Source organism: Wolffia australiana, chromosome 12 (genome assembly GCF_029677425.1).
Source record: "Wolffia australiana isolate 7733 chromosome 12, ASM2967742v1".
NCBI lineage: Eukaryota > Viridiplantae > Streptophyta > Magnoliopsida > Alismatales > Araceae > Wolffia > Wolffia australiana.
This window is the reverse complement of record NC_135846.1, coordinates 3,287,513-3,301,902: the sequence shown is the minus strand read 5'-3', so window position 1 is coordinate 3,301,902 and position 14,390 is coordinate 3,287,513. Positions and strand designations below refer to the sequence as shown.

At 35.8% G+C, this 14,390-nt stretch overlaps 1 protein-coding gene across 1 annotated transcript; it reads left to right on the top strand.

Annotated features, from left to right (window-relative positions):
* Positions 1–6,712: 6,712 nt before the first annotated feature.
* LOC144710402 (Tyrosyl-tRNA synthetase, class Ib, bacterial/mitochondrial) lies at positions 6,713–12,296 on the top strand. The gene is made up of 9 exons (XM_078584160.1): positions 6,713–7,031; positions 8,068–8,351; positions 9,075–9,171; positions 9,287–9,392; positions 9,484–9,566; positions 10,749–10,894; positions 11,463–11,568; positions 11,863–11,922; positions 12,093–12,296. Exons 1-9 carry the CDS (start codon positions 6,795–6,797, stop codon positions 12,111–12,113), a joined length of 1,140 nt encoding a protein of 379 aa, XP_078440286.1. The 5' UTR covers positions 6,713–6,794; the 3' UTR covers positions 12,114–12,296.
* Positions 12,297–14,390: the final 2,094 nt, after the last annotated feature.

The following is a 14,390-nucleotide window of genomic DNA, read 5'->3' as shown; positions in this document are numbered from 1 at the left end:
TACCAATTTTGTTTCTCTCTCTGTCTCTCTCTCTCTCTCTATCTTTGTCTTTCTGTCTCTCTCTCTCTCTGTGTCTCTCTGTCTCTATGTCTCTATCTCTCTCTGTCTCTCTATCTCTCTCCCTCTCTCTCTGTCTCTGTGTGTCTCTATCTGTCTCTCTGTCTCTGTTTCTCTCTCTGTCTCTCTCTCACTCTCCCTCTCTCTATCTCTCACACACACTATTTCTTTCACACACTATTTCTCTCTCTATCTTTCTATCTCACTATTTCTCTCTATCACATACACAATTTCTCTCTCACACATACACACTCTCTTTCACACACACACACACACTATTTCTCTCTCTATCTTTCTCTCTCACTATTTCTCTCTATCACACACACAATTTCTCTCTCACACACATTCACACTCTCTTTCACACACACACACACTATTTCTCTCTCTATCTTTCTCTCTCACTATTTCTCTCTATCACACACACAATTTCTCTCTCACACACATAAACACTCTCTTTCACACACACACTATTTCTCTCTCTATCTTTCTCTCTCACTATTTCTCTCTATCACACACACAATTTCTCTCTCACACACATACACACTCTCTTTCACACACACACACACACTATTTCTCTCTATCACTCTCTTTCTCACACACACATACACACACGCACTCTCTCTCTCATAGACGCACTCATTCACTCACACACAGTCTCTCTATCCCTATCTCTACCTCTATCTATCTTATACTTTCATATATATATCCATGTGTCCCTAGTTATCTGTATTTCACCCTCCTGCATATCTACATGTCAGTCTATAAACTATATCTCCATCTATTCATCCACCTATCTAGCTATCTATCTGTCGATCCATATATTTATCGAGCTATCTGAAAACATATATTATTATCAATCCATCAATCATCTCTATCTACCAATGTGCATATTAACCAGATAGGGTTCCACTCATCTACCAATCTTCAGGTCTGTCTATCTATCTTAATTTCCATTTATTCATCAATCAATCCCTATATCTACCAGACCATCAATCTATTTATCTATGGATTTATCTATGCCTCTGTGTAGCCTGCTATCAACTTGTACTAATATCATATGTCCATCAGTATCTCTAATGATCCATCCATCTATGTCGCTGGCAACCAATTTATCTTTTCATCAGTCAATCAATTAATAGGTCTATTTATCATTTTTTATCTACATATGTATCGCTCTAACTATATAGCTTCGTATACACGTTTGTATGTCTCTTTAACTTGATATGCATGTACCCATTTCTTTCTCTTATCAATGCATAAATAACCAAGGTCTTTTTATCCACATGTTTGTCTACATATGAATCTCTCTAACTATATAGCTTCGTATACATGTTTTTATGTCTTCTTTAAATACATTCATATGTACCTATTTCTTTCTATTGTCCATGTATAAAGAACCAAAGTCTATGTATCCATTTTGTTATCTACATATGTGCATCTCTAACTAAATACCTTCATATACATGTTTGTTTGTCTCTTTAAGTACAACCTGTGTATCTAATTCTTTCTCATGTCCATGGATAAAGAACCGATATCTATTTATCCATCTGTTTAGCTACATATGTGTGTAAGCCTTCTTTAAGTGCAAATATGTCTACCTATTTCTTTCTCTTGTCCACGTATAAAGAACCAATGTCTTTTTATCCATCTGTTTATCTACATAAGTATCACTCCAACTATATATCTTCCTATACATGTTCGTAAGTCTTCTTTAAGTGCAAACCTATCTACCTATTTCTTTCTCTTGTCCATGCCTAAAGAACCAATGTCTATTTATCCATCTGTTTATCTACATAAGTATCTCTCCAACTATAGATCTTCAAGTACATGTTTGTATGTCTCAGAGTATATACCTATTTTCTTTCTCTTGTCCATGCACAAAGAACCCATATCTGTTTATCTACATAAATATCTCTCCAACTATAGATCTTCATATACATGTTTGTATGTCTCAGAATAAATACCTATTTTCTTTTTCTTGTCCATGCATAAATAACCAAGATGTGCGGATCATTAGGATACCTATGTGTGCATTGATGAGCACTTTTTTATGGGTTATGATGCAATAAGTTTGGAAGAGGGAAAATTGCGTCCTCGTTTTGTTTGGTCTGTCGGTGGTCGCCGCCAGCATCGAGTGGGAGGGCGTGCGGTAGAACCCAACGGACAACTGGTGATATTTCGCCTTCACATGTACCACCGACAAATATCTGTCTCTCTCTCTCTCTCTCTCTCTCTCTCTCTCTCTCTCTCTCTCTCTCTCTCTCTCTCTCTCTCTCTCTCTCTCTCTCTCTCTCTCTCTCTCTCTCTCTCTCTCTCTCTCCCTCTCTCTCTCTCTCTCTCCCTCCCTCCCTCTCTCTCCCTCTCTCTCCCTCTCTCTCTCTCCATCTCTCTTTCTCTCCCTCTCTCTCTCCCTCCCTCTCTCTGTATATATATATACCTCTCTCTGTCTCTCTGTCTATATCTCTCTACCTCTCTCTATCTCTTTCTGTCTATATCTCTCTCTCTATCTCTCTCTTTCTCTATCTCTTTCTGTCTCTCTCTGTCTATATCTCTCTACCTCTCTCTCTATCTCTCTACCTCTCTCTCTATCTCTCGCTGTCTCTCTCTCTGTCTATATCTCTCTACCTCTCTCTCTATCTCTCGCTGTCTCTCTCTCTGTCTATATCTCTCTACCTCTCTCTGTCTCTCTGTCTCTCTCTGTCTATATCTCTCTACCTCTCTTTCTATCTCACTGTCTCTCTGTCTATATCTCTCTACATCTCTCTATCTCTCTGTCTGTTCTCTCTACCTGTCTCTCTATCTCGCTGTCTCTCTCTGTCTATATCTCTCTACCTCTCTCTATCTATATCTCTACCTCTCTCTATCTCTCTGTGTCTCTCTACCTCTCCCAATGTCTATCTTTCTATCTCTCTGTGTCTCTTTACATCTCTCTATGTCTATCTCTCATCTCTCTCTGCCTTTCTCTGTATATATCTCTCTAACTCTATATATATCTCTCTGTCTCTCTATGTCTATCTCTCATCTCTCTCTGCCTTTCTCTGTATATATCTCTCTAACTCTATATATATCTCTCTGTCTCTCTATGTCTATCTCTCCCTCTCTCTGTATACATATCACTGCCCCTATGTCTATCTCTCTCTATGTCTATCTCTCAGACTCTGTCTATCTATCTCTGGACTAGTAGGTAGTGAGTAACTTGTCTGGTGACGCATGAGTGCAACAAGACTTACTTTATGTTGTATATTTTCCCTCCATTTATACAGCCCAAATTGTTTTGTTTTCCTTTTACAGTTATACCATCAGTTAACTTGGCGTCCATAAATTAGAAAATTCTTTTTTATAAATCTTTAGTCTTCCAATCAACAGAATAAGTTAGCAACATTATGTCTAAAAAGTTCTGTAAATTTTTTCCTAAATTAACCTGGGCTATCTGAATTCGTTTGTCTTGTTGTTGATACTAGAGGGACACAAATAATTAGTTATATTTATTATTAAACAAATAAAGGGGTCTTATTAGTGCCATGCATTTAATTATTGTGACTATCATATGCTAATAAGATATTTGATTACAGGATACCAACAAGAATTTGGGTTAGCCTCATAAATTAGGATGATCTTAGACAGAATCCAATTAAACTGAAGCTGGAACGCCTCTTTTATCATAGAGTGACATTTACGTCAACCCTTCCATACTTAAACATTAATCACGCAAGGAAGAATATCAATACAATAGAAGTAGATGTTATTAGATTAGATGAAGCTGAGTTGATAAAACTATAAAAATAAGTATCAAACTCAGTCCAGCTCAATCTTGAAAATCCCAACAGAGAAGCTCCAACGGTGTGAGGATTTCTCACTTAACATTAGTGCATGTGATATAGACTCTGCGGTAGGTGTGATACAGCAGCAACATTTAGATGCAAAAAACAAGATTTCATATCATGTTATCAAAAGGTAGCTTCTTTTTTAAAGCTGCAAGGACCAGTCTCAACTTTTAGGAGCTGAGTGAATTAGAGGGAGAACTTAGGAGCAAGAAATAAATCTGAATCTGATGAGCAATCAATTCAGATTAAGATGAAGGTGCCAACTTATGAGCAGAAGTGACAGAGCGAAGAATGTTACAAAGTCAATGAAGATGAGGATGAAGTAAATACAAAGTCAGAAATTATCAAACAAGAGAAAACCGGATGCTAAAAGATATTTCTTTATTAAAAGCCAGATTGGAAGCTCAGGCAAGTGAGTCACTGTGCATATCATCTCAACTATGATTTGGAAGTCCTTTTTTCCTTTTTTATTTATTAGTTTACTTATCATTTTTTATGATTCTTGAACATGATTTATTTGTTATGTCCTCGCATAATGTGTATTCTTCTTTCAAGAAGAATGTGACTCACTTTTGACTTGCTCCTAAACGATTGTAAACTCACACATAAAGATCTAGGGCTTAAGGTTAGCCTCATAATTAGGATGATCTCAGACAAATATAAAGAAACATATAATTAATTTTTTACGTGTTTATTTTTATTGGTTTTTTAATTTTTTTCATTTATTCAAAATTTTGTGAACTTATAGCAAGTAATATGATTGTGAACTGAGATATCCAACAAAGTGACAGAAAAGCAGGATGACTTAACACTGGCATACCCTTTGAACATTATTAATCAACATACAAAAAATAATTTTACTAACATATTTATTACTGGTTTTGGATCTGTTCATTTCTTTAATTATCTAATGTATATGAAGTGATATAATTATGATTTTGAACGGATATCCTGCAAGTGATAAAAAATCAGGATGGCCGCAGACAGGCATCTCCATTTAGCATTATAAATTGCCATAAAACTAACAATTTTACCAACATACATATAATTGATTTTGGATCTGTGCATTTCATTGTTTTTTGTGATTATATTATTAGCAAGTCATAAAATTATGAAGTCAGATATCCAGAAAGTGACAGTAAATCAGGATGGCTTCAGACAGACATAGACATGGTCGTTCTGTTCTGTTTGTTTGAAACGAACAAAAAATTCTCACAAAAGAACCACGCAGGGCCTTGGTCTTTGTTCTGTTCTTTTTCTTTTTCAAAAAAGAACAAAATTCGCACATTCACACAAAATTAGACTAATATACGCACAAAGCGAACAAAAGAACTGCACACGGGTCTGTGCGATGTTCTGTTCGAATTCATTTTTGTTCTGTTCCGAAAACCGAACAGAACGAACAGTTCGCACAAAAATAACAGAACGACCATGTCTAGACAGACATACGCTTTTAACATTATAAATTGAAAAACAACCAACAAGTTCACTTACATATCCGTCATTGAGTTTTTTGGATCTGTTCATTTCTGTACATTTTTTTAAAGTTGCAGCAAGTGATATAGTTTACTGACATATCTAAAATAAAGATTTTCCATGAATAAAAACTTCAATTACATTTCTGTCATTCAGTTTTTAGATCTCTTCATAACTGAAAATTTTCAGAACTTATAGAAAGTGATATAATTATGAACTTTACTGATATATCAATCTAATCTTAAGGGCTGAAATTTTTCAAGAAAGAAAAATCTCAGGAGCTGAAAACAAAGACTTCCCATTATTAACAAGTTTACTTACATATTTCTCATTGAGTTCTTTGGATCTATTCATTTCTATAAAATTTCAGACCTGGTAGCAAGTGATATAATTATGAACTCTACTGAGAAATCAATCTAATCTTAAGGGCTGAAATCTTTCAAAAAAGAAAAATCATAGGGGCTGAAATTCTTTAAAAAACAAATATTAGAGCCTGAAATAAAGATTTTCCATCAATAACAACTTCACTTACATTTCTGTCATTCAGTTTTTGGATCTCTTCATTTAGCTAAAATTTCAGAACTTATAGGAAGTGATATTATTATGAACTTTACTGATATATCAATCTAATTTTAAGGGCCGAAATCTTTCAAGAAAGAAAAATCCTTGGAGCTGAAAACAAAGGCTTCCCATCACTAACAAATTTACTTACATATTTCTCATTGAGTTTTTTGGATTTGTTCATTAGTGTAAAATTTCAGAACTGGTAGCAAGTGATATAATTATGACTTCCCATTTATAACTAGTTTACTTACATATTTGTCATTGTGTTTTTTGGATCTTTTCATTTCTGTAAAATTTTAGAACTTATAGCATATGATATAATTATGATTTTCATAGATATCAATCTAATCTTAGGGGCTGAAACATAGACTTTCCATTAATAATTAGTTTACTTTCATATTTCTCATTGAGTTTGTTGGATCTTTACCTTTCTGTAAAATTTCAGAACTGATAGAAAGCGATATATATTATGAACTCTACTGAGATATTAATCTAATCTTAGGGGCTGAAATCTTTCAAAAACAAATATTAGAGGCTGAAATAAAACTTTCCATCAATAACTAGTTTACTTTATTTATCATTGAGTTTGTTGGATCTGTTCATTTCTATAAAATTCTACTACTTATAGCAAGTGATATAATTATGAACTCTACTGAGATATCAATCAAATCTTATGGGCTGAAACAAAGACTTCCCATTAATAAATAAATAATACAATAATGGGCTGTTTGACTGATCTTCCCATGTTCTTCAAAGTTCAAGGTCCAAAACCCTATAAACTTTGCCCACCGATTGAGAAACTTCTCAGTTCTGACCCAATCTTCGCTACCCTTTATCTGGAAATCCCTCTGCGCAAAAGGTGAAATTTTGAGCATGGCGGAGGAGAAAGAAGCGGCTATGGCGACTACCCAGGTGGCCATTGATGATGGGCAGAGCTCCTTGGCTGAAGAGTTTGCAGCTGGGATGAGTCTGGATGAGAAGTATAACATCGTCAGGAGCATTGGGGAAGAATGCATCACCGAGGACGAACTACGCAATCTTCTTGCGAAGAAGCCGAATCCCATCTGCTATGATGGGTTCGAACCCTCGGGAAGAATGCACATCGCGCAGGCATGTTAAACCGCTTCGCTGAGTTTAATTTCTCGTTCTGTTTGTATGTATCGTGTATTTTGATCGGTTGACGTCGTTGGATACTTTGGTTGAAAGCTGATACGGATATTGTTTTTCTTTGGGTGGGTTTGTTTTTTTGTGGATCTAACTTTGTTTCTCGCAAGATGTTTTGTGTGTTTTGAAACAATTGCTGGGCTCTGGTGAATTGGTTTGAAACATGTTGATATCCTCTGAGAGAATGTTTGGGACTAATATTTTGGACAAAAAAAAGAGAATGTTTGAAATGAGTAGAGTTCTTGTAGTTTCATGATCCATTACAATCCGGATATAGAGGTTTTCCGATTGATCAATACTTCTTAGGGGTTTTATTTTTCGTTTACTTTCAAAGATAGGAATTGTGATGCAATTAAATATTGAATTGTGTTTTTCTTGGTACATTTCGCTGGTTATTTTATAATTCTTCTTTCGTGTGGTAATTAAGATCTATTAGAAGGTTTTATCATTTTGAAATTCATGGAATAAACTTATCTTATGTCGTCTAATTCTGCGTAATTTTACTCCCATTTGTGGGGATATGAAGCATATTTTCCGGTGGGAAATAAATGTAATGTGTGAATTCTGGTGCTTTACAAGGCTTTATTGCAATTTTTTTCATTCTGGTAAAGTGAAACTATTGTTAGGTTTTATCATCTTTGAAATTTCAATTGATAAACTTCTTTTATGTTTTAGAATTCTTTGGATTAGTACTGCTTTTTGAGTGGATATGGAACATAATTCTGGTGTTTTTTTCTAGATCTGTGTATGTTTATTTCGGTAAAAGAGGAAAATTCATATTTTCATCATTCAATTCATATTTTGCATAATTCTTCAGATTTCCACTGCTATTTGTGGGGATATGACGCGAGAGATATAAAAGATAGAGCATTCCTGTGTACATTCCTTTATAAAAAAGTGAATTATGGTGGCTTTCAAGGTTTCATTATGACATTCTTTTTGAATTTTGGAATATGAATTATTAAATTTTACTTCAATGCAGGGGGTGATGAAGGCCATTAACGTGAACAAGTTAACTTCAGCTGGATGTTCAGTTAAAATTTGGATTGCAGATTGGTTTGCGCAGCTAAATAACAAGATGGGAGGCGACCTGAAGAGAATTCAAACCACAGGCCGTTACCTTATAGAAATATGGAAGGCTGTGGGTATGAATCTGGAAAAGGTCGAATTTTTATGGACCTCAGAGGAAATCAACAAAAGGCCAAATGAATACTGGACTCTTGTTATGGATATAGCTCGAAGGAACAATCTTCCAAGGATACTGAGGTATATATATGTAGTTAGAGGAGTTAAGTGTAGCCGGATCGATTGAAATCTCAATCTGATCGACTAGATTGACCTGACAGGGGGGTCTTGATCTCGGGATTAATGGTCAATTCACGATAAGTTCATGATTGGGCTATCTTGATAGATGGGCCGAGTCTAAGGTTTTGATCAATCTTAGCAGACAGATCAGGTTGTCCTGTCGATCAATTTTTTTGAACCGGAGCAAGCAGATCCAACAATTGGAGCAAAATCTCAACCTGATCCATCAGATCGACCAGGAAATCAGATCTTGATCTCAGGATGTGCGATCGATCAAAAATTTTGGCAGTTCAACAACCAGTTATCTTGATTGATGAGATGATCACAATATAGATTATCTTATTGATCGAGTGGGACAGATCAGATCATGACCTGCACCGTCCAGTCTATTATTTTTTTTATCGGGGTGCATTCAGATCTCATCCTAAGCGACGGCCAACTCCTTTAATGGTTGTCAATTGGAACCCAATCCGGATCATATCGACAAGACAAGCAGATCTTGGTCTCAGGATGGGCAATCGAGCAAACAGTTCAATCATAAACTAGACAGCTGTCTTGATCGATGGGCTGATGGTGATCCAGATTGCCACATGGGCTGTCCAGTGGATGCAATAATCACTTAATTCTTAGACGAGTTCGTTTTCCCCTGACATTTTTTACTTACTTTCGGTTGAAAATTTGAAGGTGCTGCCAAATTATGGGCCGGAGTGAGCAGGATGATTTAACTGCTGCCCAGATCATGTACCCGTGCATGCAGTGTGCTGACATATTTTTTCTTAAGGTTATTCTCATTCCTTATTTTTTATTGAAATTATCCTTATACCGTACAATTATGAGTTCTATGAGTTGAGTTGTATGTAGTCACTGAAACAAAGGTTTTTTTGTTGTTACTACAGGCAGACATCTGTCAATTGGGGATGGATCAGAGGAAAGTGAACGTACTAGCAAGGGAGTACTGCGATGCTATTAAAAGAAAGAACAAGCCGATCATCCTATCTCATCGTAATTTATCCTGCACTTTTGTATTATTTTTTACTTTATTTAAGTTTATTTTTCCTGATTAGAATTTTTATTTCTGTTGATGAGCTGGCAGACATGCTGCCTGGTTTGCAAGAGGGACAAGAGAAAATGTCCAAATCTGACCCAGCCTCAGCGATATTTATGGAAGATGAAGAGGTACTTGCGGACATGGAGCATTTCTTTTTCTTATTTTTCCTTTCTTGTTTCAAGGGCGCTTCTCTCTTATTCACTTTATGCAGATCATGCTCTTTCTTCTTTTTCATGAATCGGAGAATGTATGTTAACAGAATCGCCTGATATATTTTTCCTACGTAAAAACTCTCCAGATAATTGTCATCTGTCTGACTTAATCAACTTTCAATTAATTTCAATGCATGCGTTGTAACATAAACTAGATTATTGTAAATCAGTCTGAGCATTTTAGGTTTTGGTATCCTATTTCTTCTAAATGCAACGGACTGGACGGGTTCTCAAACCTTTTTCTGGTATTGAAGAAAAATAATAAGCAAATATTTTATGACAGATGATGATAAGTAGAAAGATATCCGGTTGATTATTCAAAAAAAAATTATTCATTTATCCGACCCGGTCTGCTTTAACTCCGTGCCTCTGATACATTGCTATAAAACCTAGATTATCTTAAGTTAAATAAACTATTCGAGTTGGTATCCTATTTATTCCGACTTGAACAGGCTAAAGGGCTACCAAATTGATACACCTTGATCGTATCGATGAAAGATTCCCTGATTTTTTGGATTCAAGAAACACGATCGCCAATGTTTGTCGATAATCTAGATCAATAGAGGAATGAAATGGGGATGAGAATGACTCAGAGATGGAGCTTCCCTCCTAGACGGAGTTTCCCTCCCCTGGTTCAGCAGGCACACTCCTGCTCCAGCCCCTCCGACGGGCGTAATCATCTACTTCAAAATTTCAGGAAAAACAAGCCATCCTCCGTCTCTCCGCTTTCTTTTATTTATAGGGGTTTCGTTCCTCTTTAGTCAGTATGTGTAGTCAAGTGCCGTTGACTGGCTGTTTTCTTATTTCTTCTTTTATATCTCCTCGAATATTACGTATCACAAACCTTTTTTGGGTATTTAAGAAAAATAATAAATATATATTCAATGCATTTTTTTGCGTCTAAGTACAAAAAATAAGGTCTGTTTGCTTAGGTTTGATACAAGAAGTTTGATTTCCTGAAAACTGTTTAATATTTAGTCATTGAAAATTTATGGATTTTGTTTCCATTTATCTGTCCAGACTTCTATTCTGTGACTTATGTATGATCTTTCAAGATAACGGGCATAAATCTCATAGAATTACCCCTTACTGTTTCAGAGCGCAGTGAATCTGAAGATAAAGAAGGCATTCTGCCCGCCTAAAATTGTTCAAGGCAATCCATGTCTGGAGTACATCAAATATATTGTATTTGCTTGGTTTGGTAAATTTGAGCTATTGCGTGACCCTAAAAACGGTGGGAACAAGTAAGTTTATGTTTTTCTTCTTCTTTATTTTTAAAAAAATCGGATTTAATTTTTGGATTCCTAATTGTATCTTATTGACGTGAAATCCTATTTTTCCGTGGATTCTGTGTCATCTTCCATAGAGGGCTGAATATTGAATGTTGAGATTTTGTGAGATTACTTTTGACATGAATTGACGAACCTCAAATTTATTGCATGGAATCCCATTTTTTCGTTCCGAATTGAGCGTGTAGGTATTATGACAGATGGACAGATTCAGGGTCGACTTACAGATATGGCTGGGCGAATAAACTTTTATATTTTTCCATGATTTTTATCATAATTTGAAGAATATCAAAAGCATATTGCATTAATCCCCATTTTTTGGGCTACATGAAGGTGTAGCCATTATTTTTGGTGAAGAAGTGATAGTGAGGATAATATGCAACTATTTACGTGATCATTGGTGACAATACCTCAAATTCTCTAATTTTTATTTGTTACATGAGGTTGAGATGCGCTTTAGCTTTCTTTCATGCCATTGTTTTCATGTGGACTCGATTGACTTATTTGGCTGTCGTTTTTCCAGAACTTACAACACTATAGAAGAGTTGTCTGCTGACTATGAGAATGGGGCTCTGCATCCTGGTGACCTGAAGCCTTCTCTCTCTAAGGCTCTAAACCAAATTCTGCAGGTGCCCTTTCTATATCAAATAATTTCAGAAATAGTTTTTTCTCACGCTGCAGAGCCTTTATTTGTGTCCAATTGGAATTTATTTATTTATCTCTCTACTCAAAAGGATGCTTTCCATGGTTTGTGCCATAGATAATGGCAGACTACGAATTAAAATTAGAAAGAGCTGCTTAACCATTTTTCTAACTCCTACATTTACAGCTTTTAGAAAGGTCTCGCAACTTTTTTTGTCATGATTTTTTATTTCCTCATTTTTATGATTAAAGATCTCACGGTCTGTAACTGGGTTTTGCAGCCTGTCCGGGATCACTTCAAAAACAATCCTGAGGCAAGAGATCTATTGAAAACTGTCAGGGTATGTGACCATCTCTCTAGTGGACTTTTTATTAATCAATATTTCGTTTTCAAAAAAAATTCATATTTAAAATACAATCCATATTTCTTTTGCATGGCTCATTGAAAACTTTAATCATAAAAATGCTACGATTACTTTCTTAAATTGGTGAATTGGTGACTTTTCTGTAGGGGTACAATGTCACAAGGTGATGGGACAATAAATATGTAGCAGAAAAATGGTGTTGAGAATATTTATTTGATCACGAGGAAGGTAATTTTTCCCGTTTCTTGAGTTACCTTGTTATTTCCTATTGACATAGAGGGCGTTTTTCGAAATACATAACACTAGAGCATTTTTAGGCTTCATTAATTAAATAGGTCAGTTCTGGTTTTTCCTTTGGTTCAAAATTTTCAGTCGGTCATTATTTCTATCAAGATGGGCAGGCCTCAGCAAATATTAAAGGGAGGAAAAAATGGGAAGTATCTCTAACCAAATGAAGTGATATGCAGGAAAAAATGGGAAATAAGAGGAGAGAATTATTTTGACCTCACATGTTGTGGCGAGAGGGTTAAATTGTAAGGTTTCTCTAGCGGGCTCATGGTGGTGCCATGTTGAACTAGAGAGAGAGTAGATGTGAAGAAAAATCTGGGAGTTGGGCAGGCTATGAAGATTTTTTCCTAAAAAAATAAGAAAGATCACCCGAGAACAGTGATCAACCTGATGCGATAAAAATAAATAAATGTTCAATACAGAAGATGCCCAAAATGGCATTTTCCTCACCACCTCATTGCTGTGCAGCCCATATTACTGCAAGAAGCCCTCCCCATTCCATCTTTTGCGTAGATCTGCATTCTCTGATAGATTCCGAGAAAGCATCAACAGGTTATGAAGATTGACTGCCCTTATATATGGCCTACCCTTATCTCCTAAAAAAGAGATATTGCAAAAATACTCCTTGTAAACCTTCCTAAAACTTGTTTCCAGAGGGACCCGTCCTCTCTCTACCGTCTTTTGTGTCATCTTCCCCATCTATAAGAGCATGACAGTGGTATAAATTGTCCAGTGACCCTATAATCCGTTGTCAAAGTGTCTTCTTTTTTTTTTAAGGAAAAGAAGATCACCCAAGACCAGTAATAACCCATAACCATCTCAAACCTTACTTTTAAATGTTGGAAGCTAATCCTTTGCCGTTTTTGTTCAAATTCATATTTTCTGGAATCATGGCTGAAAAAATGATCTTAAATTCTCCTGTGGCATGTCTTTAACATCCCAAGCTATTTTGTCTAACTAATAGGGTGGCCAATGGTTATCGAGGGGTTTTTTGTTTATTTTATTTTTAAGGGGTTTGTAGTTAATAGGCATATGCAATTACAGAGGTCCTGAACTCATACTCCCAAGATATCCATCAGGCCATTTAAACAATAATGAATGGTATATTCCTACTGTGAACGTTGTTCAAAGCTGATGGGGTATTGATATGATCCCTGACCCTCTTGGATGCAATCTCATCTTTTGGCCATTCACATCAATTATGTCTTTCCCTTTTTCATGTTCCCTTTGTATAGCTCATCCCTCCATTTAGAAGGGCGGACAGCAAGCATTATGTTATTGGATGTTTTTGCCCTTCTCCCATCTATGTACAAGCCCGTGTCTTACTCTGTAATCCCCATCCCTCGTGATCGTCTCTACCTTATCATGTCTTTAGGTGGCTTGTCCTCGGTCAACCCCTATCTCCTCTTGACCCTGTCCATCTCCATTTAGAAATTATGTCAAAGACGATGCGACTATCGTGGTACATCAGGTGCATGCAAGTACGGATGATCTTATAGAGGGTACTTTCGATAGTTTGTTTCATGGTCATGCCCGTGTCTTCCTAACATATCCATAAAGTCATTTAAAATATAAGTATAATGGTGTAGTCATGTCAATATAACTATGGAATGACATTTTGACATACTTGATCACATCCAATTACACTGGGAAAACTATGTCAGTGATATTTTTATTTACCTTGGATCTTGTCACCCTCCTAAGCCATCCATTAGGCTGCTTACATCAGAAAGAAATTTGGGTTTCAGTTGGGGTTTTGAATTGAGTAGGATACATTTAAATACATTAAGTAATATTTGGCAATAATACATTGATTTAATGTGGCAATAGAGGTGAGATAATAGGGACATTCTGGGTCATACAATACAAACTTGTTCCTATATTGCAAGAGCAAAAAATTACAGCCAATTAAAATAGTCGTATCCATCAATTAGTTCTCATTAGACCTTTTAAATAATCTGTCAAAAGCAGATCATGTCATCTGAAAGTGTTAAAAAAGATTATGTGCTTCTTTTATATACATGCAGGGCAAGTATCCTTTAAAAATTGGCATGAAGCAACTTATCTTTGAAATATAATATCAGATATATCACTCCTATTGATGTCTCATCTGAAATGTATGTCTGGTAGCAAAAGAAATGGAAGATAGAATCTTA

Bases quoted from the DNA above. Each gene is read 5' to 3' on its own strand.
- LOC144710402 (XM_078584160.1), top strand. From the start codon at position 6,795: ATGGCGGAGGAGAAAGAAGCGGCTATGGCGACTACCCAGGTGGCCATT. The intron at 10,895-11,462 runs GTAAGTTTATGT...TCGTTTTTCCAG, and splicing joins CCTAAAAACGGTGGGAACAA to AACTTACAACACTATAGAAG. The intron at 11,923-12,092 runs GTATGTGACCAT...ACTTTTCTGTAG, and splicing joins ATCTATTGAAAACTGTCAGG to GGGTACAATGTCACAAGGTG.